We start from the raw sequence: 25,199 nt of genomic DNA, 5'->3' as shown, positions 1-25,199 counted from the left end.
GTCCAACAAAGGGATGAATGAGTCCATTTTCTTTTGTGGGGGTAGTTCACATTCTCAACAACCCCCGTCTTTACTTCTTCGTATAGGACTCATCTACGTTCCCTCTGTTGGGTTCAGCTACCTAATAATATGAGTTTTAAGCCAAGTTAATTTTATTTTATTGATTAGTTTAAATATTAAAAAAAAAAGTTAAAAATAATGCTTTCTATGTAATAATAAGCTAGGACAAAGGTCATTATTGTCAAGTAACAACATTGGATGAATAAAACATGCTGAATGATTTTTGCATTTTAATTGTTTTGTTTTTCTATCTCACTTTACTGTGTCGCATCAACACCATAATCAGCCTTGAAACACATGTCAAGATGGAACTGAATAGAATAGAAAAGGATAAAATAAAATTAAATGAATCAGAGAGTGGGGAGAGACGGAGAGGTGGGGTGGTCTCATGTTGTGTTTCTGTGATTATATTGCTTTCATTGAGTGGCTTGCTTTCCTTTTTCTTATTTATTTACCTCATCGGTGTTATCTTTTTTAGCTCAAGTGCTCTGGTTTCACGAATACAAAAATGGGTTTCTTTCAGTTCTGATTGATTGTGAGTGAACAACTGTGTGTTGGAATATCTTTTCTGGGCCTCTGTTTTCCTCTGTTTTTGGAGATGGCCCAGCAGTGGTAGAACTTGAGTTTCAAGCCAATCAAATTCTTGGGGTTCAACTTAGAATAGATCCATATGATATTAAGTAATCTCTTGTTTCTCGGTGTTCACTTTATTGTGTTAGACGAGGCTTTCCGAGAAAAGTTTTTTCTAGAGCTACTTTCGTGGGAAACAAACAGAGGCTTTGGTTATTCCGAAGTGGGTCCTTCAACTCGATCTGAATTGATATCACCCGACAAAAGGAAATAAAGTCACTGATTTGGGGTTTTCCGATTCATTGCGAAATTGACAAGGAAGAAATGGAGTCAGATCTTCAACACTACCATCACCGTCTTATGGATTATCATCATCAACCTCAACACAATCAAAGACAGATGAACTCTGGGTTATCGAGGTACCAATCTGCACCCAGCTCGTTATTTTCCAATATCTTGGACAGGGATTTCTGCCAGGAGATTCTGAATCGACCTACGAGTCCCGAAACAGGACGAATAATCGCGAGGTTTTTGTCTAGCGGTGACGATGCTGCTGGCGGCGGTGGCGGTGATGCTAATACTGAGAATATTCCGGAGCAGAATCTTTGCACAGAAAGGCACAGTTCACCTGTTAATGAAACAGTGAAAATCGAGGAGCCAACGCAGATTATGACGCCAATGGATAATCAAACAGGGCTTATGCAGCAGCAGGCGAATTACTCCGCTGTTCCCCAGAATCTGTATCAAAGCCAACCTCAACAATATCTGCTAAATCAGCAACCAGGTTCAGCCATCGGCGGCGGCGGCGGCGGTAAATCGAATCTTAGTCGACACAGTAGCTCACCAGCAGGGTGGTTCTCCAAAATAAACGTGGAAAATAGTAAGTGCCCTCGTGTTTAGCTATAAAGTTTCATGGTAGTACTTACAGGAGCTTCTTTTCACAATATTTTTTCTGTTGTTTTTCGCTTTTACTCGTATTTTTAATTTAAAAATATATAAGAAATAATTAGTGAAAAAACCTTCTTTTAGTACCATGAGCTCATAATTGACTTCTTTTGTGGGTAAAAATAATGAATTTTTAATCTACTAGACCAATCAAATGAAGCAGACAGCGCCAGTACCAGGAGGAGTCAATCAAATTATGAACCAAAGATATTGAAAAATCACCATCTGCTCCGACTACTTTGTAAAAAATCTGAGAATTGACTGTGTAAGTGTAATGAAGTTGCAGGCTATGGAGCGATGAGAGGAATGGGAGATTATGGAAGCGTTAATAGCAGTAGCACGGAAGCAGCGTTCAATGCAGCCAGCAGACCACCGGTACCACCGCACTCTGGGCTGAAGCCTCCAATTCCTGATATGAGGAACAAAAATATGAGCTCAGAAAATTCTGGGTTTGGTGAAAATCGTCCCAACAATTACTCCTCAGGGTTTCCAGCCACTTCTTGGGACGAATCCATGATGATTTCTGATAACATGTCGGGCATAAAAAGACTCAGGGAAGATGATAGATCACTTTCAGGCGTGGACTTTGACGGAGCAGAAATCACGGTAGCACACATTTAACACAACGTCACGTCTTTTCCTTATATTCAATAATGTTCTCATCTGATTGTATTTTTTTATGTTGTTGTCAAAATAGAACTCCGACGACGGCAATCACCGTCCGCCGCCACTTTTGGCGCATCACTTGAGTTTACCAAAAAGTTCACCAGATATGTCTGCTATTGAGTTGTTGCAGTATCAGAATTCTGTTCCTTGTAAGATCCGGGCCAAGAGAGGCTGTGCCACACACCCTAGAAGCATTGCTGAGAGGGTAATATTTAGACCTGTACATCTTTCTCTTATTTTCCGTTTTGTGTTTAGGCCTCCCAATATAAATTTGACACGCATGATGCATACGAATTAAGTTGTCTGCTCCCTCTACGTATAATTTATATCATTACATGCAAATTAATGACTTTGTTTGCCAAAAATAGAACCTAAATTTTTGGTGGGTACATTCAGGTGAGAAGAACCAAAATAAGCGAGCGCATGAGGAAGCTACAAGACCTTGTTCCCAACATGGATAAGGTAACAAATTCTTCTTTCCAACTTTAGGGTAAAAAAATGGGGAAAAACCCACGTTTTCTTTCCATGTTTTGCAGCAAACAAACACGGCCGACATGCTAGATTTGGCCGTTGATTACATCAAAGACCTCCAGAAACAGGTGAAGGTAATGAACCCCAAAACCCACCAAGAAATAATTACAACAACGAGCCACCCCTTCTTGAATTCATTCATTTCACCCGTGTTTCAATATTTTCAGACACTCTTGGATAGTCGTGCAAAGTGTTCGTGTGCCTCACACCACCAGCAATAATAGTAGTAGCTAATAAAAGCAAAGTTTGTGGTGGTTGTGACCCTGGTTATCATGTTTGATGCATCCAGAACAACCATTACTTTGCAAAAAAAAAAAAAAAAAAGCAGATCCGAAAGCAGCTGACTCTTTTGCACTCAAAAGCAGGGGAAGGAAAAGGATATATATATAAACGCATTTTTGATGTGTGTTTGAAGAAGTGCAGGGGAAAAAGGTTGCTAAAAAGGTAGCTGAAGCCATATATGATATATGCTTATAGTATAACTGATCCAGCTGTACAGTAGGTAGTAAACAAGTGATTTTTGTGTTGTAATGATTATGTTTATGTAGGATTTTTTTAACATTTTAATTTGCAGCTAAATCTTATTTCCCGTGAGCCCTGGATTTTCCAATGCTCATAAATGTATTCTCATATTATGATCCAGATTTAATATGTTTTTTTAATATGATTTAACTAGTGTTTTGGTAGTATATGTGGGTGGCATTTGCTCCACCGTTTACATAGAATTTCTACGGATTAGTTGGGGGCATTAAGTTGATGGAACAGCACATGAAGGGGACCTGCCTACCATTTTCTATTGCGTCACTACGTCAAGAATTAGTGACACTCCTCTTATCCGTCACCCTTATTTATTCCATTTACTATTAGTTCCAATTTTTTCTTTCTCCATTAATGTCTAGCAGAATGCCTTCACATCCTTTCCTTTTTGCTTCAATTAATTTGGTTTGGATGAGCTGGATCCTTTGGGTATGTTTAAGCCCCACAACTTTAGGCCTCTAATGGTGAAATTGAATTTATGCATTCGTGGCCATATATGGGCATTTGTTTAAACATATAGTTTTTATATTAAAAAAAAGAATAACCCATGAAATAATAATAATTTTTGGTTGAGTTCATTGCCTTATTATATTATCCAAACATAACCACAAATTCATACATCTGTTTTGTCAATGCAATATTTACTCAAATGTTATTCAAACAATTTTCTTAATGCCAGCCACAATATCCTCCACCGTTCCCCCACTCCCTCTAAACTGACTATAGTTTCGTTCTTTCCAAATACTATATAAAAACCCAACCTAAGCTAACTTTAGGACACGAACTATCAATGATTTTCCCTTGAAAATTTTCACGATCCACTGTACAGAATCATCCCAATTCAGTTGTCTGTGATGGAGTCTACACGCCCGCATGATACTTCCCCAAACTTTGCAAGAAAAGGAGCAAGCAGTGAACAAATGGTTACTGTTCTTAATCTCTACACCACACAACAAACACTTACCATCAGTTGTCAACCCCATTCGAGCCAACCTATCCTTAGTTGGTAGCCCATCCAGCAAAATCATCAAAGCAATAATGGAATGTTTAGGGACATTCTAAGGAAACCAGATAGTCCTGCTCTCCCTAATCTTGTCTCAAATCGAATTACCATTATTCAGTTTCCAACTTGTGTCAGGACCAAATAAACCCCCTGCTTCAGCCCCAAGTTTAAGCAGTTTTCTAATAAGTTAGCTAAAATGACCTTTACATTCAATATATAAAAAAAGAGAAAATCGTCTCAGTGACAAAAAATGTCTTATAATATACGATTTTAACCAATTTTTTTTGGATTTGCCAAAATGACTAACAAAATCGCAATGCGATCTCTAATTCGCAACGCGATTTTCAGTATCGCAAATTCGCGTTGCATTTCGCGTTGCGGTGGTTGAAAATCGCGTTGCGATAGTCTACAGTGTCGTTGCGATTTTCCATTTCGCGTTGCGATAGTCTACAGTGTCGTTGCGATTTTCCATTTCGCGTTGCGATAGTCTACAGTGTTGTTACGATTTTCCATCTCGCGTTGCGATAGCATACAGTGTCGTTGCGATAGTCTATAGTAAATTTAAAAAAGATTTTGTTTCTCTAAAAAGATAGTATCCGCGCGGACGTGGTCGTGGTAATACGTGTCTTCGACACGTCCGCGCGGATACTATCTTTTTAGAAAAACAAAAACATTTTTTTTAATTTACTGTAGACTACTGCAATGAATTTGGAAAATCGCAACAACACTGTACACTATCGCAACGCGAAATGGAAAATCGCGTTGCGATTTTCAACTATCGCAACGCGAATTAGCGACGCGAATTAGCGATACTGGAGACCGCGTTGCGAATTAGAGATCGCATTACGATTTTGTTGGTCATTTTGGCAAATAAAAAAAATATTAAAATCATATATTATAAGACATTTTTAGTCACTGAATCACCCCTTTAAAGACATACACCCTAATCCAAGTCACTCAAAGGGAGCCATCATTGACAAAATATTCTGCAAATTATACACCTTATTCTAACAAAATGAACTTTTTAACGCTAGTCCCCCTCAGACTCTAGGAGACATACCTGCCACTAACTTACACGAGCACCCTTAGCAATTGAGTCACCATCCTTTTAGAAGAAACGTATACATGACTGTTTAACCTTCTGAACCACAGCCTTTGACAGATATTAGTATTAGTATTTAAATTTGATATATTTGGATGATTTTTTTATTACTGTATGTATGTATGTGTGTGTGTAAGTGCGGTTGAGAGTTAAGACATGAAAAGGGAAGTGATTAATTGATCACATGTTCTCAAATAAATTGCAGTAAGTAGGTATAATTGCTATTTATTGATTTCAAAAAAAAAAATCCATTTCCCCCTTATATATCAACCCATAAGTCGTATAACGATGGGAACCGTGGTTGATTTTTAACCATAGATAAGAATCGCGTCATCTACCATTATTGTAATTGTTTGTGTTTTCACTGTTTAAACTGTTATTTTTAATAGATAATAATTATAATTAATTATCACGGTCAACTTTCTTTAAGTTATTGTTAGTTTTTCTTTCTTTTTTATTGTTTTATTTTATTTATTAATTTTTCTCCAAGTTCAAATACCCATTTTGAATTGATTAAAAATGATAGATGATTGAACTAATAATTATCTTTATTTTGTATGTTTATTTTATAAATAATTAATATCTATCTCTCAAAATTTTATATTTAACTTTTTCCCCCTTGTACAAACAATCGAAACTCAATGAAAAGGTAAATACAAGTGTTAGAAAGTAACAATTATACCCAATTGTTAGGTCCAAAGACTTGACTTACACATGTCCCATACCCAAACCATAAAATATTTATTAAAAAATCAAAGGATGAGATTAACAGTAAAAAATGAAAAGAAATTCATTAAAAATTTTAATAAAAAATTAATCTCAATCTTTGATTTTCTTCAATCCAGTAATCCTAAAAAAATGTAAAATTTATAATTGTAAGTCAACCCTAACTCTTTATATGACATAAAATATGAACAAGACTAATAGACCAAATATAAAACCTTAAAAATATCCGTGAATAAAGCGACAAAACCTTTGAATGTCCTCCATGTTTAATTCGGTAATGATTGTTGCATGGCTGTTGATTATTGAACAATTGGAAAACTTTTTGCACGTGGAGGTTTACTTCAAGAGATGGTAACTGCCTTAAAACTTGTAATTTCATGCATTTAGGTAAATTAATTTCCTACAAAACAAGTTTTGGAGAACAGCGAAGTCCAATGTATGCTATTTAGGTAAATTAATTTCAAGAGTTGGCGCCACGCAGGCAAAGCGAGGATTACCATTCGCGCCTTCGCGGGGAAAACTAACATGCGACGGAAGACAAAAATATTCACCTTGAATTATTGGGTACTCCATTATTACTCGAGCCTTAAAACTCGACGACTCACTCATCCCCCTCTCCTATAAATACCCCGAATGCAAACATCAAACCACACCAAAATTACTTTCACATTCTTTCTTTTATCAAGCAAAATATATTTTATTATAGTTCTTAGAAGGTAAAAATATTTTTTATTATATTATATTTATTTTTTATTTAATTATTTGACTACAATTTTTTGTACTAATTATTTCATATTACTTTTTGTAGTTGTAAAATGGAGAGCGGAATCAAATCTTGAGATATTTGAACATCACTAAGTAATAGACTACTCAAGTAAAAACTGTGAAAACATCGACATCAATGACTGCGAAAACTGGGTCAAAGGCGTCTTAGTCTGCGGTAAAGCATCACCCGCCAAATAAGCAGCATATGAAGCCCACGCTGGATCAACAAGAATGTAACTATAATATCCGTAAGGAGGTGTCATAAAACCCTGCAGCGTTGGCATATGAATCGGCTGTGGTGGCGTCTGAAATGACTGTGGTGGCATCTGAAACTGTTGTGGAATGTAAACCGATATAGAAGATGGTTGCTATGTGGAATGTAAACCGTTCGTGTTGAACCACTAATGATAGTCACCTGCAACCGAATAATGATCCACATAAATCGGCTCCCTACGGGGAATACGTCAACGTCGATCCTCCCAGATCATTACCTACTCGTTGTGCTTCATCAACCAGTTGACTTATTTTTTTGCCCCATCTATCGATGTTATGCAAATTGTCGAGATTCCTAGGTGCTTAAGGAATATATTGTACGAAATCAAATTAACAGAGCGCGCGATTAGTGGATGCCACTCGACAGTAGCATAATATATCAGAGGGACCACCGTCATCCATACATCTAATGGATCACTCAAGTGAGGTGAGATGCAATGTCTCATTTCTTCAATAACATAAGGAGTCCATTGAAACTAAAACAAATATATATAATTATTATCAAAATAACATTTTAATTATATAACGATAATTAAAGGTAAGTGATAAAATTTAAATACATACCCGTGTACCAACATTTTGATAAATGAGTATTCAAATTTCTTCTAATTCGTTTGGTATATCACAATGATATTTCCTTACACATTACCACCTATTCAGTGTAAAAAAACTTTCATTATATACTCAAAAAAATTATTTATATATGAACTCAATATTGAAATTACTTCAACAATAACGGGAAGACTAACGAGTTTTTCATGACCGGACATAAAAAAGGCATGCAATACCACGCCCATGACTGTATAAGAATGAGACATCCACCGATAGCATTTTTTTCGATAATCAATTGCTCAATACATTTCTCTATATATAGATGCCAAAATCGTGGAGCCCTAACTGAATGAGCCGACAACTCGAAAATCTGCGAAGTGACTCAACCACATACAATGAACTTGGTTGCGAGATTTATCGGGCATCAAAATCCCTCCTATGAGTCATAATACGCAAGCTCGGGCAAATATTTTTGTATGTTCCTCGAAACAGTCGTCGCTCAATTTTCGAAAATTTATAGCCAACCATGATAACGGTATTCGACCACCGTTAAAATTAGACAGGATACCTCTAAGATACTCCTCGCACAAGGAATGTCAATCACCATCCGCCACACCATAAATGACATCCCTATCTACCCGAAGCCCCAAATATAAGGAAACATCCTCCAGCATAATAGTGCACTCCCCACCCAGTGGATGAAATGTGTGTGTCTCTGGTCTCCACCTCTTAGCCAGTGCAGAAATAAGATTGGATTCAAGGTTACAATGCCCTTCATATCTAACTATGTAACCGAATCTAGCATCGATTAAATACGACCAGACACGATTTGATATCTCTAACTTAGCGTTACAAATAAATGGATCTAATATACGATCATTCCCCTAATTAAATAAATAGTATTTAAATTAAAATATAAACTAATAATAATAATAATAATAAATAAAACATTCAAAATAATTAACATAACAATTTAAAATTGTTATCGTATCTGCAAAATGACTTGAGATATGATTTTTATTTAAAAGCAACCTTCCATTTTATATTTGCAAAACATAAAAAAAAAACTTATCACAATCAAATATAATAAAATAATACACTATTTAATAATTATAATATAATAAAAATAATTTGATCTTCTAAAAACAATAACTGAACCCACTTGAAACTTGTTAGAATAAATGATAACAGTAAGAAGGAGAGTGTTATTTTTGTGTGGTTTGAGAGTTGTATGAGGTGGTATTTATAGGGGAGAGTAGATGGTAATTAAGGGGGAGCGACGGGCCGTTGGGGAGTATTTATGAAAGGCGCGGATGGTGATCCGCGCTTTGCCCACATGGCACCAGCTCGGACAAAAATCCAGGGAAAACGCATTTGGTGATCTGCGCCTTCCGTCCATGTTAATAAATGGTTATTAGATCGGTAAAATTTAATTAATAAGTGTTTGACAGGTAATTATTGGTTCTTAGGGTGGTTTTTGAGTAAAAATGCCTAGAAATTGCACATGGACAGCAACGCACATCACTTTTCACTTTGATAGTTTAAATTTATACACCGTCAAATAATTAAACACAATATAAACAACTAGTTGGTCTAGTGAGATGATGTATTAAATATTTTAAGTAATATCAGAGGTTCAAACCTTGATATTTATGAATAAAATAAACTAGATTTAGAAGATCGTCATCACTTTTGCAATACTCAATCTAAATTAGTTAACCAATAGATTAAATATCAAAGATTAATTAAAAAAAAAAGTTTCATCAACTAGTCCCTTCCACCAGTAAAAAAATTCAAGTTTCTGGTTGTTTTATTGACCAATGCAATGATGTCCATTTATTTTCTTCAGTGTTGTCACGCTTAAAAAGGAAAAAGAATATTAATGTCATTAGAATTTATTACAACGAGTAACTGATTTAGACACTAAATTTATTAAAAAAATTGTCAAGAGTTTAAGTTAGAATGTTATAAATAAAATAAATTGAATTATAAGTATCAATTTTATAAATTGATTTAAAAGAATTTATCGATAAAATTTGAAGTAGGGTGTCAATTATTTTTAATATAATGTAAGTATTATTTTAAATGATATTAATTCTATTTTAATACTTTTATATAAAATTTTATAGTTAATTGCACAACACATCTTTAAACTATGACTCACATTTTAAATTAATCCCTAAATTTTTGAATATTTCCATTTTATCCCTAAATTATAACTCTCATTTTAATTTGATCACAATCTTCTAAATATTTCAAATTAATTCTTAAACTATGATACTCATTCTAAATTGATCCTCAAACTCTTGAGCATTCATATAGCATCCACAGAATCATTCAAAAGATTGGAGTCAAATTGTAATATTCAAAAGTTTAGGAACCAATGCAAAATGAGGCAAATAGTTTGGACTTTGGAGTGATTTAAAAACGTTTAAAAATTTGGAAGCTGATTTCAAACGAGAGGCACATGATGAAATTAAAATGTTAAATAGTTTTAAGATTAATTTGAAATGAATTCATAATTTAAGGATGTGTGTGTAATTAATCCAAACTTTTTATAAGATTGGTAAAAAAAATTCACATCATTCTAAAGGCGGTGAGTCGTGGTATAGTGAGTGCTCCCAGTAATGATGGTGGTGAAATGTGGTACCACAATTTGGTATAATGCTTAATTTGATCATACAACTATGAAGGTATCTCGTCCATTGAGTAAAGTCTACTTCTGCCTCTCTCTCTTACTTTGCTTTTTTCATAATTTCACATGCTATTTATTCCTTGACAACAAAGACAAAACCACATTGGATTTTAAATATCCCCTTCCATTCTTCTGGTTCTCCACGATTCTAACATGGATATGCTATCAGCAGCATCTCCTCTGCAGATCAAATCCAACCGTATATTACCCACCTTCTAATCCTCTTTCTTCTTCTTTTCATCTCATTCAAATACGCAAAAAAAAAATCCCTCATTTTGGCTATGTAGCGTGTTCTTTCGTCCTCTATTCATGGCTGCCGCAGCGACTTTTTCACAGGTCTTTCAAAACCGTCAAACTGATGATAAGAGCAGCAGTAACGTGGACGTTAGCAGGGAAGAGATACAGGCCGCCATTGCCAAGGCTGTGGAGCTTAGAGCTTTACATGCAGCTCTGGTGCAAGGAAACTGTTACCCTTCAAATCTCGGATATTCTTCTTCTTCTCCCCCCGTTTCACGCCCTCTCTCTCATTTATCTGCTCAGGATTACCCCATTTTCACTCCTGTAAGTTCATGTTTCTCTTGATTCTTCCGTTTTAACTTTTTATCAATCTGAATGAGCTGCTTGATTTATGTAACTATTTCTGGTTAGATCAGCCCCATACTTCGTTCCCATCCAAGTGTTGCCTGCTTTGTTTACAGAATCAGTGGCGTTTACGATATAATTCAATTTTTGTGAAATTTCACAGTTTCTTTAAGTTGATTTTCCTAGAACCACTAGAATTTATGAAAAATTAACCTGGGATTATGCAAATTGACATTAATTTGCCTTGTACTCTCATATATTATAATGCTTTAATCCCCCTGTTCAAGTTCCAGTGAGATGTCAATGGTTATACTCATTGTGATTGCTCACTTTTTGATAGAGTTATGAGGATGAAGCATTATCTGGATATCATACAAATAAACAAACTTTATCTGAAAGTTGGGATAAACATGGCCTAGAAGCACGAAACGACACCGAAACTGTAGTTTCAGATTATAAGAAGAAAATATTTTCTCCGACATTGGCTGCCTTAGAATCCCATATTTGCCCAGCCGAAGACCAAAAATCAGTCGCCGGAAGCTCTTTTCCAAACCACATCACCGTCCTACAAACATCACCGTCCGCTAGAAGTAGGAGGAACAGTTTGGGGGATTTCAAATCGGTGTCATCTTGCAATAGATGCAAGCCGGCTGTCATAACATCTGAATCCGAAAATGTGGTTAGGACCGTCAAGAATTCGGATACGGTTGCGCCACTATCGGATTCTCATTCATCTGTTCAATCACAGCCAAGGAACCGAGGGGTGATTTCACGGTTATTCCCTCGGTTAAAGAAGAAACAGAAGAATGAGAATTCACCAAACCAAACAGAATCCGAGGAGATTGCGCAAGTACTAAAGGACTCCGGCATGTTGTCGATCGAAGCGCTGAAGAAAGAGTTGATAGAAGCACATGTGAATCGAGATGCGGCCCTAATGGAAGTTGCCGAGATGAGATCCTCACTAGGAGAGCTCAAGCAGAAGCTAGAGCATTTAGAAAGCTATTGCGAAGATCTCAGGAAGGCCTTGACGCAAGCAACGCAAACAAAGGATTCTCAGATCAATGAAAGGCTAGGAGATTGTCCTAGGAAGGGGAAAGCCATTGATGTTAATGAACAAAGCCTGATGCCTGTCAGCGATGAGGTAATGGCAGAGGGTTTCTTGCAGATTGTATCGGAAGCAAGATTATCGGTGAAACAATTCTGTAAAACACTTATTGGAGAGATCGAAGAGACCGACAATACTTTAACGAAGAATCTGAATTCACTTCTTCGACCATATAAGCTTTCAATGAATTCCAAGTACTCTAAGGCCGTATCATACCATTTGGAAGCAATTATAAACCTATCCCTCTTCCAAGACTTTGAGAACTGTGTGTTTCAGAAGAATGGTTCACAAAAGCTCTTGGACCCTCAACAAGATCGTCAAGCACAATTCTCATCGTTTGTTGCGCTTAGAAACCTAAGCTGGAATGAAGTGCTGAGGAAAGGGACTAAATATTACAGTGAAGAATTCAGCAAGTTCTGCGATCAGAAGATGAGTTTGATCATTTCGACGTTGAATTGGACTAAACCATGGCCCGAACACTTGCTTCAAGCCTTCTTTGTTGCTTCCAAATGCATATGGTTGCTTCATTTGCTTGCGTTTTCGTTCCATCCGGCGCTGGGGATTTTAAGGGTTGAAGACAATACAACCTTCGATCCACATTACATGGAAGATATGTTGATGGAAAGGCAAAGGTGTCATGGACAAAACCGAGTAAAGATCATGGTGATGCCAGGGTTTTATGTGAAGGGCAGGGTTTTGAAGTGTAAGGTGATCTGCAGATATAAAAAAGTGTAGCTTGATTAATTTGCTTCAAATTCCTTTCTCTGCTGGTTTTTCAAGCAGAAACGTTTGTAATTAGCTAATATATTCAAACCCTTCATCTCAGCCAATAGCTTCGAATGCAAGGGAAACACGCACACACACCTTGTAAACGTAGTTATTTAAACCTAGAACCTCAACGAAGAACAACATTCTCTTTGATCACTAAATCTACTCAAGATTTAATATTTTATTAGAAACGATAATAGTAGCAGCATATACTAAAGGTGAACCAACAATGGTACTTTCATGGTCTCCATAGATAATAGCAGAAGAAACCCTTTCTCTTACTAAAGCATCACGTACTGGGAAGACATCTTGCAAAGGGTTTGATAAGTGTAGTTAAAATCGGGAAAACACCCATGTGCTCATAGATTTAGTTCGACCTAATCCAATTTGAACTTCGTAAAATATAAGAGGGATTTAATTTGAATGTCAAGGATAAACGTTTAATATTAAAATGTTGAGAGTTATCTTATAACATATATTGTCTTATATTTACACTAGATTAATAACAAAAAGCTCAGAAAGGACACCACCCAAGGCGTCCATTTTCTATCGCTTCCTTTTCCACACATCTTATCCGGGGAAAAGAAGAAACAAATTTGGAGGTAACTCTGCCTCCCCAACCACTTACCGGCCCCTCATCCTTAGTCTTAACATCACCCTAAGTCCTTGCTTAAAAGAAATAAAAAGCTAAAGGAAAACAAGAAAATAAAGGATTTGATGGGCGTTTCTCTCTAATCTAACGTAAACCACTTCATAATTCCATGTTAGCAAGAAAGTAAACCCCCCCCCCAAAAAAAGTAATTTTGCTTTATACATTCCAAAAAAAAAGGGGTAAGTATCATCTTTCTTCAAGTGGTCCCAAAAAAATTTGACTACTTGTTTACTTATATTAGAATTAATTTTATAAACAATATTTTAAAAAATATAGATTATGTACTTAATTTATTCAACCAAAAAGTTATCTTCAAGTTTTTTGTTTAATAATAAAATGTTTTGTTTAATAATAAAATATTTTTCTTGAAAAATAACAAGTCCCAGTCATTCATGAACTAATTTGAATGAATATTAAACATAAAATATTTACTTTTTTTTCTCTCTTCTTAAGATAAAGTACAAGTTGGACAAAATAAAACGTATGAATAATATTTATTGAGCACGTGAAACTTATGGTCCCAAAACAAAAATGGAAGGTTTCAGTGGAGAGTTGAATTGAGTGATGCATTGACTAGGCCTTAAATACAGAGGATTGTGCCTGAAAGAGTCGTGTTCATTCCGAATTCTCATACAATAGAAGAAGGAAAAAAGTCGTTGAATATTTGGTTTTCTGACGTAGAGAGATTCCCTCTCTATTTCACCGTCACATCCACCTTCTTCTCCACTCCATCTTTGTCTCTATTCTCTATATATACACACAGTTGGAAGCAAATGTGAGGGTCAGACACTTCCATAATGGGTTTGTTCAATTCATACATCTCCAGCTCCGGTGACTATTTTTCAGGCACCATGATATTAGCGGTCATCATGTCCATCGCTTCCTATTTCCTCTTCCCTGTCCTCTTGGGTGGTCGCTCCAAAAACTGGAAGAATGCTCCACCCGGCCCCGTCGGCTGGCCCATCCTCGGCAGCCTTCTACACCTCTCCAATCGCCTCCATGAAGATTTCTTTAACTTGGCCAAGATCTATGGTCCGTTTTTCAGTCTAAACCTGGGCGTATAGCCGGCCATAGTGGTGTCATCACCAGAAATGGCGGCTCAAGTGTTGAAGGTATGTTCTCCAGTCGGACCACAACCGAGACCAGTCGAGTCATCTCATATGATGCTCATTCCATCATCTTCTCGCCCTATGGTCCCAGGTGGAAGGCTCTTCGTAGGATATTGATCACTGAACTGCTTTCTCCCAAGGCATTAGAACAATTCGAGGCACTTCGTACCTCTCAGGTTTGATATTTATACTCTATATGAATATTTATATATTTATGATTCCATGAACTTTCAACTGATTTGCTTGTTATTCGTATGAATAGGTTCATGGTGTGCTCAAGTATTTGTACTTGAGCTCAAAGTCCAACAGTCAAGTGAATATAGCAGAATATGCATTTACAGCATTGGCCAACCTAGTGAGTAATTTCGTATGCTCCAAAAACCTTTTCGACAACTCAAAGCCCGAAGGAAGGGAAATGAAGGAGAGGTTCTGGGAACTGATAAAGATGATCGGCACCCCAAACTTGTCGGATCTCATTCCGATTTTTAAACCATTGGATCCGCAAGGGTTGAAGAGGAAAACTAGCAAGGTCTTTTCGCAATTGGACGCTTTTTACGACAAGTTAATTGCCGAGAGGATTGCCGAGAAGGAAAAAGCTCAAGTTCAGGGCACACCCTGCAAGCAGAAAATGGACATGCTGGGAATTCTTTTGAGCTATGAGAGTAACGATAAAGAACATGGCTTGGAAAATTTCTCAAGATCCATAGTCAAAGGAATGCTTCCGTAAGTGAAAAAAAAGAATATCATATTAGGATTGTTACTTAGGTTATAATTTTTTTTGGTCTTGTTTTTGGCAGGAAATGTTTATTGCGGGAACAGAGACGACGTCCAGCACCGTAGAGTGGGGAATGACGGAGATCCTAAGGAACCCTAAAGTGCATCAGGAACTGGTACAAGAACTGGACCAGGTGATAGGGAAGGACAGATTTATGGTGGAGAGTGATATCCCGAACCTTCCATTCCTTCAAGCAACAGTGAAAGAAGTTTTCAGGCTGCACCCTAGTGTTCCACTCATCATCCCTCGTCGCACCAACGAGGCATGTGAGGTAGCAGGCTACCATATCCCCAAGCACTGCATCGTTTACGTGAACGTATGGGGAATAGCAAGGGACCCCAAGGTGTGGGAAGACCCTTTAGAGTTCAAGCCCGAGAGGTTCATTGGATCGAGCGTGGACGTGAAGGGACAAGACTTCAACCTACTGCCGTTTGGGACGGGGAGAAGGTCGTGCGTTGGATGGCCGCTGGCTCATCGCATGGTGCATTACTACTTGGCCGCTCTGCTGCATGCCTTCGACTGGGAGTCGCCTCCGGATGTCCTGAATGATATGGGAGAGAGGGTTGGGCTTTCCATTCAGAAGGGTAAGAGCTTGCTCAGCACCCCCAAAGCTCGACTGTCGGCCACTGTTTATGAGCGTTATCCCAAAGCGGTCAGTGGTCTTAATCAGTGACTAATATGTATGCTGAGAGTGACAGTACGAAGGTGTAGGTCCAGTTTCATGTGCCGCAATCAACGCTTGGAAGCAACCATGTTCTATGTATCCGTGCCTTATAACAATAAATTGGGTTGTTCTTTTATTTTTCTTTCAATTCTCCGTACACACGTACCTATATTATTATTATTTTTAACTAGATGCGATCAAATCGATCGATAAAGTCACTAAATAATTTTATAATTCTATAACATAAATTTCTTATAAATTTTTAAGATTTATATTTTCTTTTTCTCATGACTTGGTACTAATAATGAAAATTTAACACATGCCATTTCATAAATTATTTATTACCATCTCCTCAACTCTTTCTTTCACATAATGGAAATGTTGGTAACATTTATGACATAAAGAAAGCTAAGTTCAAACCAATATTTTTTACAAGTATGAAAGCGATATATAAAGTCTTTTAAAAATAATATCAATTATGTGATGAAATACACATGAATGTAATATTTATAATTTGTTTTTTTTAATTTAGAGGTGTTTATAGATTGGGTAAAATCAAATCATTTATCAAATTCAGATTAGTTTACATATGAGACTAATATATTTCATGTTTATGTAAATTCGATTTGATTCTATATATAAACAATAAACTTTATCTAATTCTATCTATATTTATAAATAGTTGGCCAAACGCATTACTAGTCACTCAAATTATTATTTTTAGTTTTAATAATATTTATTCTATTTTAATATTTAATAATTTCAACCATTTTATTTTGTTAAAATTATTTTTTAAATATGACTAATTTAATATACTTTTAATATTTATTATATACTATAGTAAATTTATTTTTACATGATATAAATTATACAATACATCAAGATATAATAATAAATAGGATGAGTATGTCATGCTTGATGAGCATCGCTGAGCACAATTAATTTAATTTATAAAATTTTAAAATTCTAAAGGACTCGACTTATAATTATAAATAAGTTAAAAATTTAAAGATTAATCATTTAAAATAAAATATTAATTATATTATTTTACATAATTTTATTTGGGTAAACTATATCATTGACTACCTATCTATTTAGCCCTTTTACCACTAATATGTCAATTTTGTCAATCAGACACCTAACTATTTAATTATATTCAATCAAGCCACCTGCTGTTAATATTTAACGGAAGTGTTTGTAACATCCTCAATATCGGGTTAGTGATCAAATTGTAAAGTTTCAGAATTTGGTGATAAAAGTAGAATAGTTAAATAGTTTAATGACTTATTAGAAATATAGTTGAAGGTTGTTTGGTAATTATTGAATGAATTAAAGGGTAAAATGGTCAATTGCCAAGTAATATTTTTATTTCCCTTTATAAGATAAGGGAACCAAGTGGAAGAGGAGAGATTTCTCCAGAGTTCTCTTCTTCTCCTTTCTTCTTCTTCTTCTTCTTCACGTGAAGCCATAAGCAAAAGTAAGATCTCTTGTTGGTTGATATTTAGCCGAATTAAGATAGGGTTTTGATCATTAGATGATAACTAAGCTTAAGGAAAGCTTAAGTTATCTTAAAATCAAAAGATAAAGGAGTTAATGAAGATTAAAGATTTGGAGTTCTTGAGTGAAATATTAAAGTAGAGTTTATAATAAGAATTGAAAGTTGAATTTGACTTGCCATCAATAAGAATAAGAGATTTATGAAGTTAGAAAGGATTAATAACAAAGTTGAAAGTTTAGTAAGATTCTTAAATTTTAAGAATCATGATGAGATATGGAAGATAAAGATGTTTTATATGGATATAAGTTGGTTTAAGTAATGGTAGTTGAGTTTAATGACATGATAGGGGCTTAAAATAGAAGTATTGAGTGAAAAGTTGATGGTTTTCGGGCTTAAAATGCAAATTCTGGGCAAGGTGTATCGATGCACTCTTTAAAGAAGAAACATCGAATGCAATTAGTGCATCGATGCATAAGGAGTGTATCGATGCACCCCCTTAAAATGAAAACATCGAAGGTGATTGGTGTATCGATGCATAGGTAGTGCATCGATGTACATGTTAAAGAATCCATCGATGCACTGTAGAATGTATCGATGCACTTCAAAGGGGAAATAGAAATAGACCTTTCTTTTGGTCTAAGAAATGATATATTAGAGTATATCAATTGGATATTGATATGTATCAATGTGTGATTATGTAGATATCGAACATGAACAAGTTTCGGAATGATTATCAAGTTAAGATTCGATCGAAAGAGATGAAATCATAAGTGGATTGGAACGTAGTGAGGCCAAGGTGAGTGCAGTTTATTTTTATAAGATTATATGGAAATTGGACTTGTGATAAGTCTATTTCCTATAGTAATAGTTCATTAAGTCTTGATCATAAGTATGTTAACAACATGAAGTGTATGTATTTTTGATTATATGAATTGATATGTTTTGTATAATGCTATGTGGTTTGCGTAAAAACACTATTAAGTGTTAATGAAAGAATATAAAATAAGTTATGAAATTATAGGAATATAGAAGATCAATAAAGTGATATATGGAAATAGAAATAGATGTCTATGAAGACTTATAGGAGAACAAATGTAACACCCCAAACCGATGCGGGTAGCCCGATCTGATTCGAGAAGTCACATTAGGGCCACCGGAGCGACCCACCGTAAAAATAGCGGAAATTTTAAAACTTTTTATCAGAACATGTAAACTTATAAAATCATTTATCACTATTTAAAAATAAAACAGATTTCCAAACTCGTATATAAATCAAAATACAATTACATGCCCCCTAATCACAAGTACCATACTCTGCAACCACGCTGGAAGAACTCCCTTACTGAAGTCGATAGATGCACTGGTACAATTGTTTTAACCTGAAAATGTGAGTAATAGAGTGAGCTTTGGAAAGCTCAGTAATACAGAACTACCAGATGATGCTACATGACATGTAGATAAATGGAAAGCCATATAATTTCCTTATTGAATCATACGTATACCAGCTTGCAGAATAATTTGGGGTTCCCTTAGAAGTTCATCGAGTAGAAGCCATGAATCTCAGTTCATAAGAAACCTTTCAATGTATGACATTTTCAGGAGATCGAATAGGATATCTAGTGTGTTCCAACAGTATAATAAAATCATAATAGGTACAAATCATAGTCTAGTAAATCTCACAATTTCGTAAAAGAGTTGAACTTTTGAAAATCATAGTTTAAACCCTTTTCTGGTACACCATCAGTAGTTCCCAAAATTATTTTCCATATAGCTTACTTTATGCACATAGCAAAAAGAAAGCCGACTTAAGGATAGGCTATGAAGCTTGTATCCTTAAGCCCAAGTCAATAAGTCCATATAGCTTACCCTAAGCACACAGCAAAGGAAAGCTGACCTAATGAAACATCTTGGGGCCCTCAAGAGTCACATTAGGCCCATTTAGCTTGATCAGAGCTATTCCATCGTAAGTCAATTCCAAAATTCAATTGCACCGTGACATAAATTCCATAAATCCAAAAACATGGTAATCATATACCATTTCAAAACAAAAATTAGATAGCAGTCATATTCCATAAATTGTCACATTAAATTGGTGCATCCATAAAACAATAACCAATGAATTCGGTGTACCACATATTAAAACCAATAAAACAGTTCAGTAATAAGTAGGGAACACACTAAAGAATCCAAGTATTTCCAGAGGCCATTGTAGTTATCATTTTGGATAACATGAAACTTATGAAATTTGATCGAATTCCTGGAACAAGGTCCTATTGAGGAGAATCGATTACTAACCGATCTAGCCAGACATTTAATGTTGATACATTAGAATCCCACTATATTTTCGTGTGCTTTAGGAAAACGTTCAGGAACCTTTATACATAATAATTCTAAATTCAGATTTACTGCGAGTGATTCCATTACCCAAACAATCAGGGCTATTCAGGAATATACTTTAAATTCATAGGATTTCAGCCCAATTGAACCAAATGAGATATTCAGAATCTTTTCCATCTGCATTACTTGTTTTTTTTTCAAACATGACCGAAGTGATTTTAGATGAAATATAGAATCGAAGATTCAAGTCATTTACAATCTACGACTATCGATCATATTATCAAACAACTCGAGTTACACAACTCTCAAACTGATGCATGTCAACAAGTCAATTCATTATCCTTCCAGTGTATTCACTCTTTAATACCATACTGCAGATCCATAGATCATCCCCATAATCATCACTGAATAAATCTTCCAACGGTCTTTATTTCATTTCCACGTTTCAACAATATCAGGAAATACTTACGTACTTGATCCATGGCTCATAACCCATAATGACAATTCATCATGTAAGTTCAACAGTGTTTCCAAACTCATCAAATCACCTATTTAATCCATAGTCATTGATGTTACTTAGTTCGTTTGGTAAGCAAGTCTATCCCGATTACTTTAAAGTTTTCCAGAATAATTCAAACGTTTCTGAATTTCAAATACACGTTGTACTTCATTTCATTTCATTTATTCATATAATAAAGTCATTCTGGTATTCGTGGTTGATTTGACTAACGACTACCCACTTATTAGTACTGTATGCGCTCTAGAGTTGAGCTGCGCCAAGTACTTCCAGAATTATCATCGATCCAAATTTGAGAAGATGAACAAACATTCAAGTGATACTTATATCATTTAGGTAATGATATAGTACTAACGTTGGTTAATCACTTAAGTTGCGTTCCACAACTTTTACTGGTAGCACAACATCCATGTTTATTTGGATTTCTAATTAATCCAAGACATTTACTTATTCTAGGTCATAAGGGCATTTTGGTCATTTTGGTGCTTAACATTTTTTCTATTCATTTCAAAGCTTGAGTATATCCATTCATTCCTGAGCTTGGTGACATTCTTGAGTCATTTTCATTCCAGGGGTAATTTGGTCATTTTATAATTCTAGAATATTTCAATCATTTCCTTCCATCCGGTCTTATTATTTAATTCAATCTTATCATTTACGTCAGTCCTTTCGAACAATTCTGTCAACAGAATACCTCCGATAAATTACTCTTCAAGTATTTACTCCTTATTCGAATATTTTCGGGTCAAGTGTCTTCTCAGATTTTACAAACGGAATATTATAAATTTTTCTGTACAAAGACAGGATCTTATCAATTAAATTCGTACTTAATCGAGTTAAGTAAAAATCCTCAAAGTACTCTCTCATTCAGGGTCAATTCAGACTATTTTATCTCTCAAGGGCATTTTTGTAATTTCTTAACCAAACAATTTCAATATTAGCACTTAACGAAAATAATTATAATTTAGAGATCCTATGATCAATTGCTTTCCCGAACATTCTTTGATTTTGAAATGATTCCTTCACAAACTCTCATAGGATTAAAACCGGTTATCCATAATTTCCAAATAAAACTAACATTTCTTATGCACATCAATAGTTATATCGGATCAATATATCTTTTCAGAGTTATTAACCAACTTCCAGGGGCAATTCTTATCATTTTCCAACATAAGGGTAATTTCGTAATTTTACCATATCGGAGTATTCTCATAATTTTTCATCCAAGTATCTTTAACATTTAACCCTTGATGATATAAAATATAAGTTACAAATCCAGAGCTGATTTCTTTATCACCAATCACAAACTTGTAATTTAATTCTAACAATTATCAATCTCTTATCTTAGTCATTCGATCCGTATTCAGTTACAGAATTTCTACCACATTCATATCGAGTGAATAAATTATTCAACTCCACAAAAGTGACCAACATTATCTTATTCATGCATTTACCAATATCAACATGTTCCATAAAGCATAGAGAGGTAGTAAAGTATTACCTCGATTTCTGTGCAATACCGATCGACCATAAAAATTCCATTCGAATGCCTTTGATCTTCAATTCAACTTCAAATAATTCCTCAGATACATATCAACATAAATTATATCAGAAACGGAGCTTAATTGTGATAAACGGATCAAATCGGGTGATAAATCAGTGAAAGATGGCTTACCGGGTTCGAATTTGGCGAAACGGACTTCGGATTCGGATTCAGGACGTCGAAAGCATAAAATGTGACTTTTCAGAAATTTGGAATTTTCGGTCAAAATCAAAGTCAACGGGTTTGAGCGGTAATTTCGAGGACTTCGGGTTTGAATTTTGAAAAACGGACAGCGGAATCGGATTTGAACGTCGAAAAATGTCAGGATAGGTATACTCGGTCGAAGTCAAAGGACGTTTAATGCCCGGTCAAAGCCAGTCAAAGTTTTGGTCAACAGTTGTCAACGACGGTTAACGCTCAACGGGTCAACGGGTCGAGTCAACGGGTTGGGTAAACGGGTCGGGTTGTGACCAGTCAAACCGGCCATTTTTTTCTTCCCCACGCGCAGTGGCGGCGCGTGAACAGTGCTAAAATCCCAGAAAATTTTCTAAAAATTATTGTGAGCGATTTCGAGATACTTACAAAGCTCGGTTCACAATTTTGAACGGCGGAGAGCTCGATTTCAACAAATCGGAAACTTTGACCGCTTCACCTCCTCACGCACCGCCGTCGACGGAGACCAAGGATGACACCGGCAAACTCGGAACGATGCAACGAACACGATGGTGGTTTTGGCTCGTTGTTTGGAGGTCGGACGGCGAGTAGATCGGAGTTGGAAGTTGGGTTGTTGGAGAAGGGAAATCTGGAAAATATGAAACCTGCGCACGGGGAGGAGCTTATAATTCATCATATATAAGAAATGGTTAAATCATGAGTTTAGCCACTGAATTTCCTGCACTTTATAAAACGGTCTGCCAACTTTAAAACTTTACAATTTAATCCCCAATGTTTCTTTCAAAATATCAATTAAATCCGCCACTTTATAATTTCTTAATTTTAGCCCCTAAATTGGGGTGTTACAACAAATATAAGTCATATGATAATGAAATATAAGACTATATGAATACATGGTTATAAGATAAAATATGTAATAATAGGAAAATATGATGAAAGTGAGTTCATGAGTAGGAACTAGGTAAACATGTGTAACAGTATATGCTTAATAGAAACATGAGTTGGACAAGTAAATAGTGGTATGATCCATTATGAGAATTAGTATAATAGAGCTTTTTGATTTAATGAGAGTTAAGGGAACTAAATAAGATTGAATTATAGAATGAAATAGGAATAGTATATCATTTAGGAAATTGAATACAAAAAGGATGATACGAATATATAATATAAGTTATATACAAAAGATTTATGGAGCTATATGAAAAGGTTATAAGGAATATATGAAATTGAATTAAGTAAATAGATTAAATTAATATATAAATAAAATACTATTAAATGATATATATTTAGAAATACGACATAATTTATGTAATCTAAGGGAATACAAATAAATGAAGCGTAAGGTAGATGATATGACAAAATTTATTATATATATATATGATATATGTTATCAAGTAATATGAAATGACTCGGAAAATTGATATAAGCTATGTGGAAGTGTTCTAGGTGTTTCTATGTGTTATATGAAGTATATATGATTATATGTGAACAAGATATGATATGTAGGTTTACATGAACATCTTAGAAATGATCTAAGCTATATGATATGATCTACGTGATTCTATGCACTTTGGATATATGTTATATGACATGGATTTATATGACTACGTGAGAAAGAATATAAGCTATGTGACATGTATATGTGAATTATATGAAAATGTTCTACGCGTAAGTGAACTATGTGAATATATGAATATGTGAAATGACATAAATGATCATGCCCATGTTATGTGTCATGAGAGCTAGGGGTATAGTTGGCATGCCAAGAGTCGAGGGTCTACGCGGTCCTTCGGGACATATATGTATTCCTTGGAACATGTGTGATGTCTTTTGAGACACATACTTGATCCTTTGTATATGTATATGATTCTTAAGGAATTTTCTACGTGGTCCTTAGGGACATTTTATATGGCACTTTGGTGCAATTTTACGCGGCACTTCGGTGCAATTCTACGTGGCACTTCGATGCAATTCTAAGTGGCACTTCGGTGCAACTCTACGTGGCACTTCGGTGCAACTCTACGTGGCACTTCGGTGCAACTCTACGTGGCACTTCGGTGCATTTATACGAGCTGTGGTGACAATATTAGTGCACAACCTCAATAGACTCACATATCTATAGTTCTCAAAAGTGTACATGGGCTAAACAAAGAGATAACAATAAAGATGGTACTGGTGAAGTATATGTTTTTGTGATATGAACTGTATTATATGATTGTTATGATGATGTGTGTATGGTTTGAATGAGTCATATGTTGATGAAAAGTATGATTAAAGGATATAAATGATAATAATGTGGATAATAGAATAAGATTAATGATGGAAATACTGTGTGATGTGCATATGTGTACATTATATTATATATAATGATTATGTGACATCATGAAGTAATATGTTCATACATGTTTAAGCATTTAGAGTTTTCTTTATAAATTTAATGTCTTACTAAGTCATAGACTTAGCGTGTGATTGTTTCACACGTAGGTTAAAGAAGCTAGAATAGAAGCGAAGAAGAGCAAGACATGTCAGCATCTCCCTTACAAAATTTCAGATCATAAAATAGATGATTTAAACGTGTTTGGTTAATTTGAATATAGTTGGCATGTACTAATTGATTGAGTTGAATATGCTTTGATCGATTTTGATTATTTTGGTCAATTTATATAAATAAACCGCTTTTATTTTAATGAAAGTTTTAAATTTTCTTTGAATTTTGTCAAGAGTCAAAGTTTGAAAAGTCAATGTGACACCTCAGACTCGTATTCGGGTCAGGTACGGGTTAGGGGTGTTACAGTGTTGACATGGCATGTAACACCCTAAACTGATATGACACAAAGTCGATAGATTAGAATGCCACATGGAACCACCGTAGTGACTAACCCAAAAATTTTCTTTAATTTCTTGTTAAAATGAATATTTAAAACCATTTAAATTAAAGAGATTTAACAAAATTATAAAAATAGTGTACATTCAGGAGCTTCCAAAAATAAATGTATCAACGTAGGCCATAACCCTAGAGGCACTTGAAGAAAAGATTTGAGATATAAAGC

General features: G+C 35.2%; 2 protein-coding genes and 1 pseudogene across 2 annotated transcripts; all 3 read left to right on the top strand.

Moving 5' to 3' along the window:
- Window positions 1-317: 317 nt before the first annotated feature.
- On the top strand, window positions 318-3,096 carry LOC120194344 (transcription factor bHLH122-like). Its single transcript, XM_039196669.1, has 7 exons — window positions 318-440; window positions 545-1,510; window positions 1,856-2,181; window positions 2,273-2,446; window positions 2,638-2,703; window positions 2,778-2,846; window positions 2,940-3,096. The coding sequence occupies exons 2-7, from the start codon at window positions 955-957 to the stop codon at window positions 2,991-2,993; spliced, it is 1,245 nt and encodes a 414-aa protein (XP_039052600.1). The 5' UTR covers window positions 318-440; window positions 545-954; the 3' UTR covers window positions 2,994-3,096.
- A 7,558-nt stretch (window positions 3,097-10,654) lies between these two features.
- On the top strand, window positions 10,655-12,869 carry LOC120194343 (IRK-interacting protein-like). Its single transcript, XM_039196668.1, has 2 exons — window positions 10,655-10,986; window positions 11,348-12,869. The coding sequence occupies exons 1-2, from the start codon at window positions 10,735-10,737 to the stop codon at window positions 12,845-12,847; spliced, it is 1,752 nt and encodes a 583-aa protein (XP_039052599.1). The 5' UTR covers window positions 10,655-10,734; the 3' UTR covers window positions 12,848-12,869.
- A 1,431-nt stretch (window positions 12,870-14,300) lies between these two features.
- LOC120194032 lies at window positions 14,301-16,216 on the top strand (annotated as a pseudogene).
- Window positions 16,217-25,199: the final 8,983 nt, after the last annotated feature.

The sequence above is a fragment of the Hibiscus syriacus genome, unplaced genomic scaffold, assembly GCF_006381635.1.
Source record: "Hibiscus syriacus cultivar Baekdansim isolate YM2019G1 unplaced genomic scaffold, ASM638163v2 tig00116997_pilon, whole genome shotgun sequence".
NCBI lineage: Eukaryota > Viridiplantae > Streptophyta > Magnoliopsida > Malvales > Malvaceae > Hibiscus > Hibiscus syriacus.
The sequence above is the reverse complement of the archived record's forward strand: the minus strand, read 5'-3'. Positions and strand labels throughout refer to the sequence as shown.

Excerpts from the sequence above, each read along its gene's own strand:
- LOC120194344 (XM_039196669.1), top strand. The coding sequence starts at position 955 with ATGGAGTCAGATCTTCAACACTACCATCACCGTCTTATGGATTATCAT. Across the intron at positions 1,511-1,855 it reads CAAAATAAACGTGGAAAATA|TTGCAGGCTATGGAGCGATG; the intron begins GTAAGTGCCCTC and ends AGTGTAATGAAG. Across the intron at positions 2,704-2,777 it reads TTGTTCCCAACATGGATAAG|CAAACAAACACGGCCGACAT; the intron begins GTAACAAATTCT and ends CATGTTTTGCAG.
- LOC120194343 (XM_039196668.1), top strand. The coding sequence starts at position 10,735 with ATGGCTGCCGCAGCGACTTTTTCACAGGTCTTTCAAAACCGTCAAACT. Across the intron at positions 10,987-11,347 it reads ATTACCCCATTTTCACTCCT|AGTTATGAGGATGAAGCATT; the intron begins GTAAGTTCATGT and ends ACTTTTTGATAG.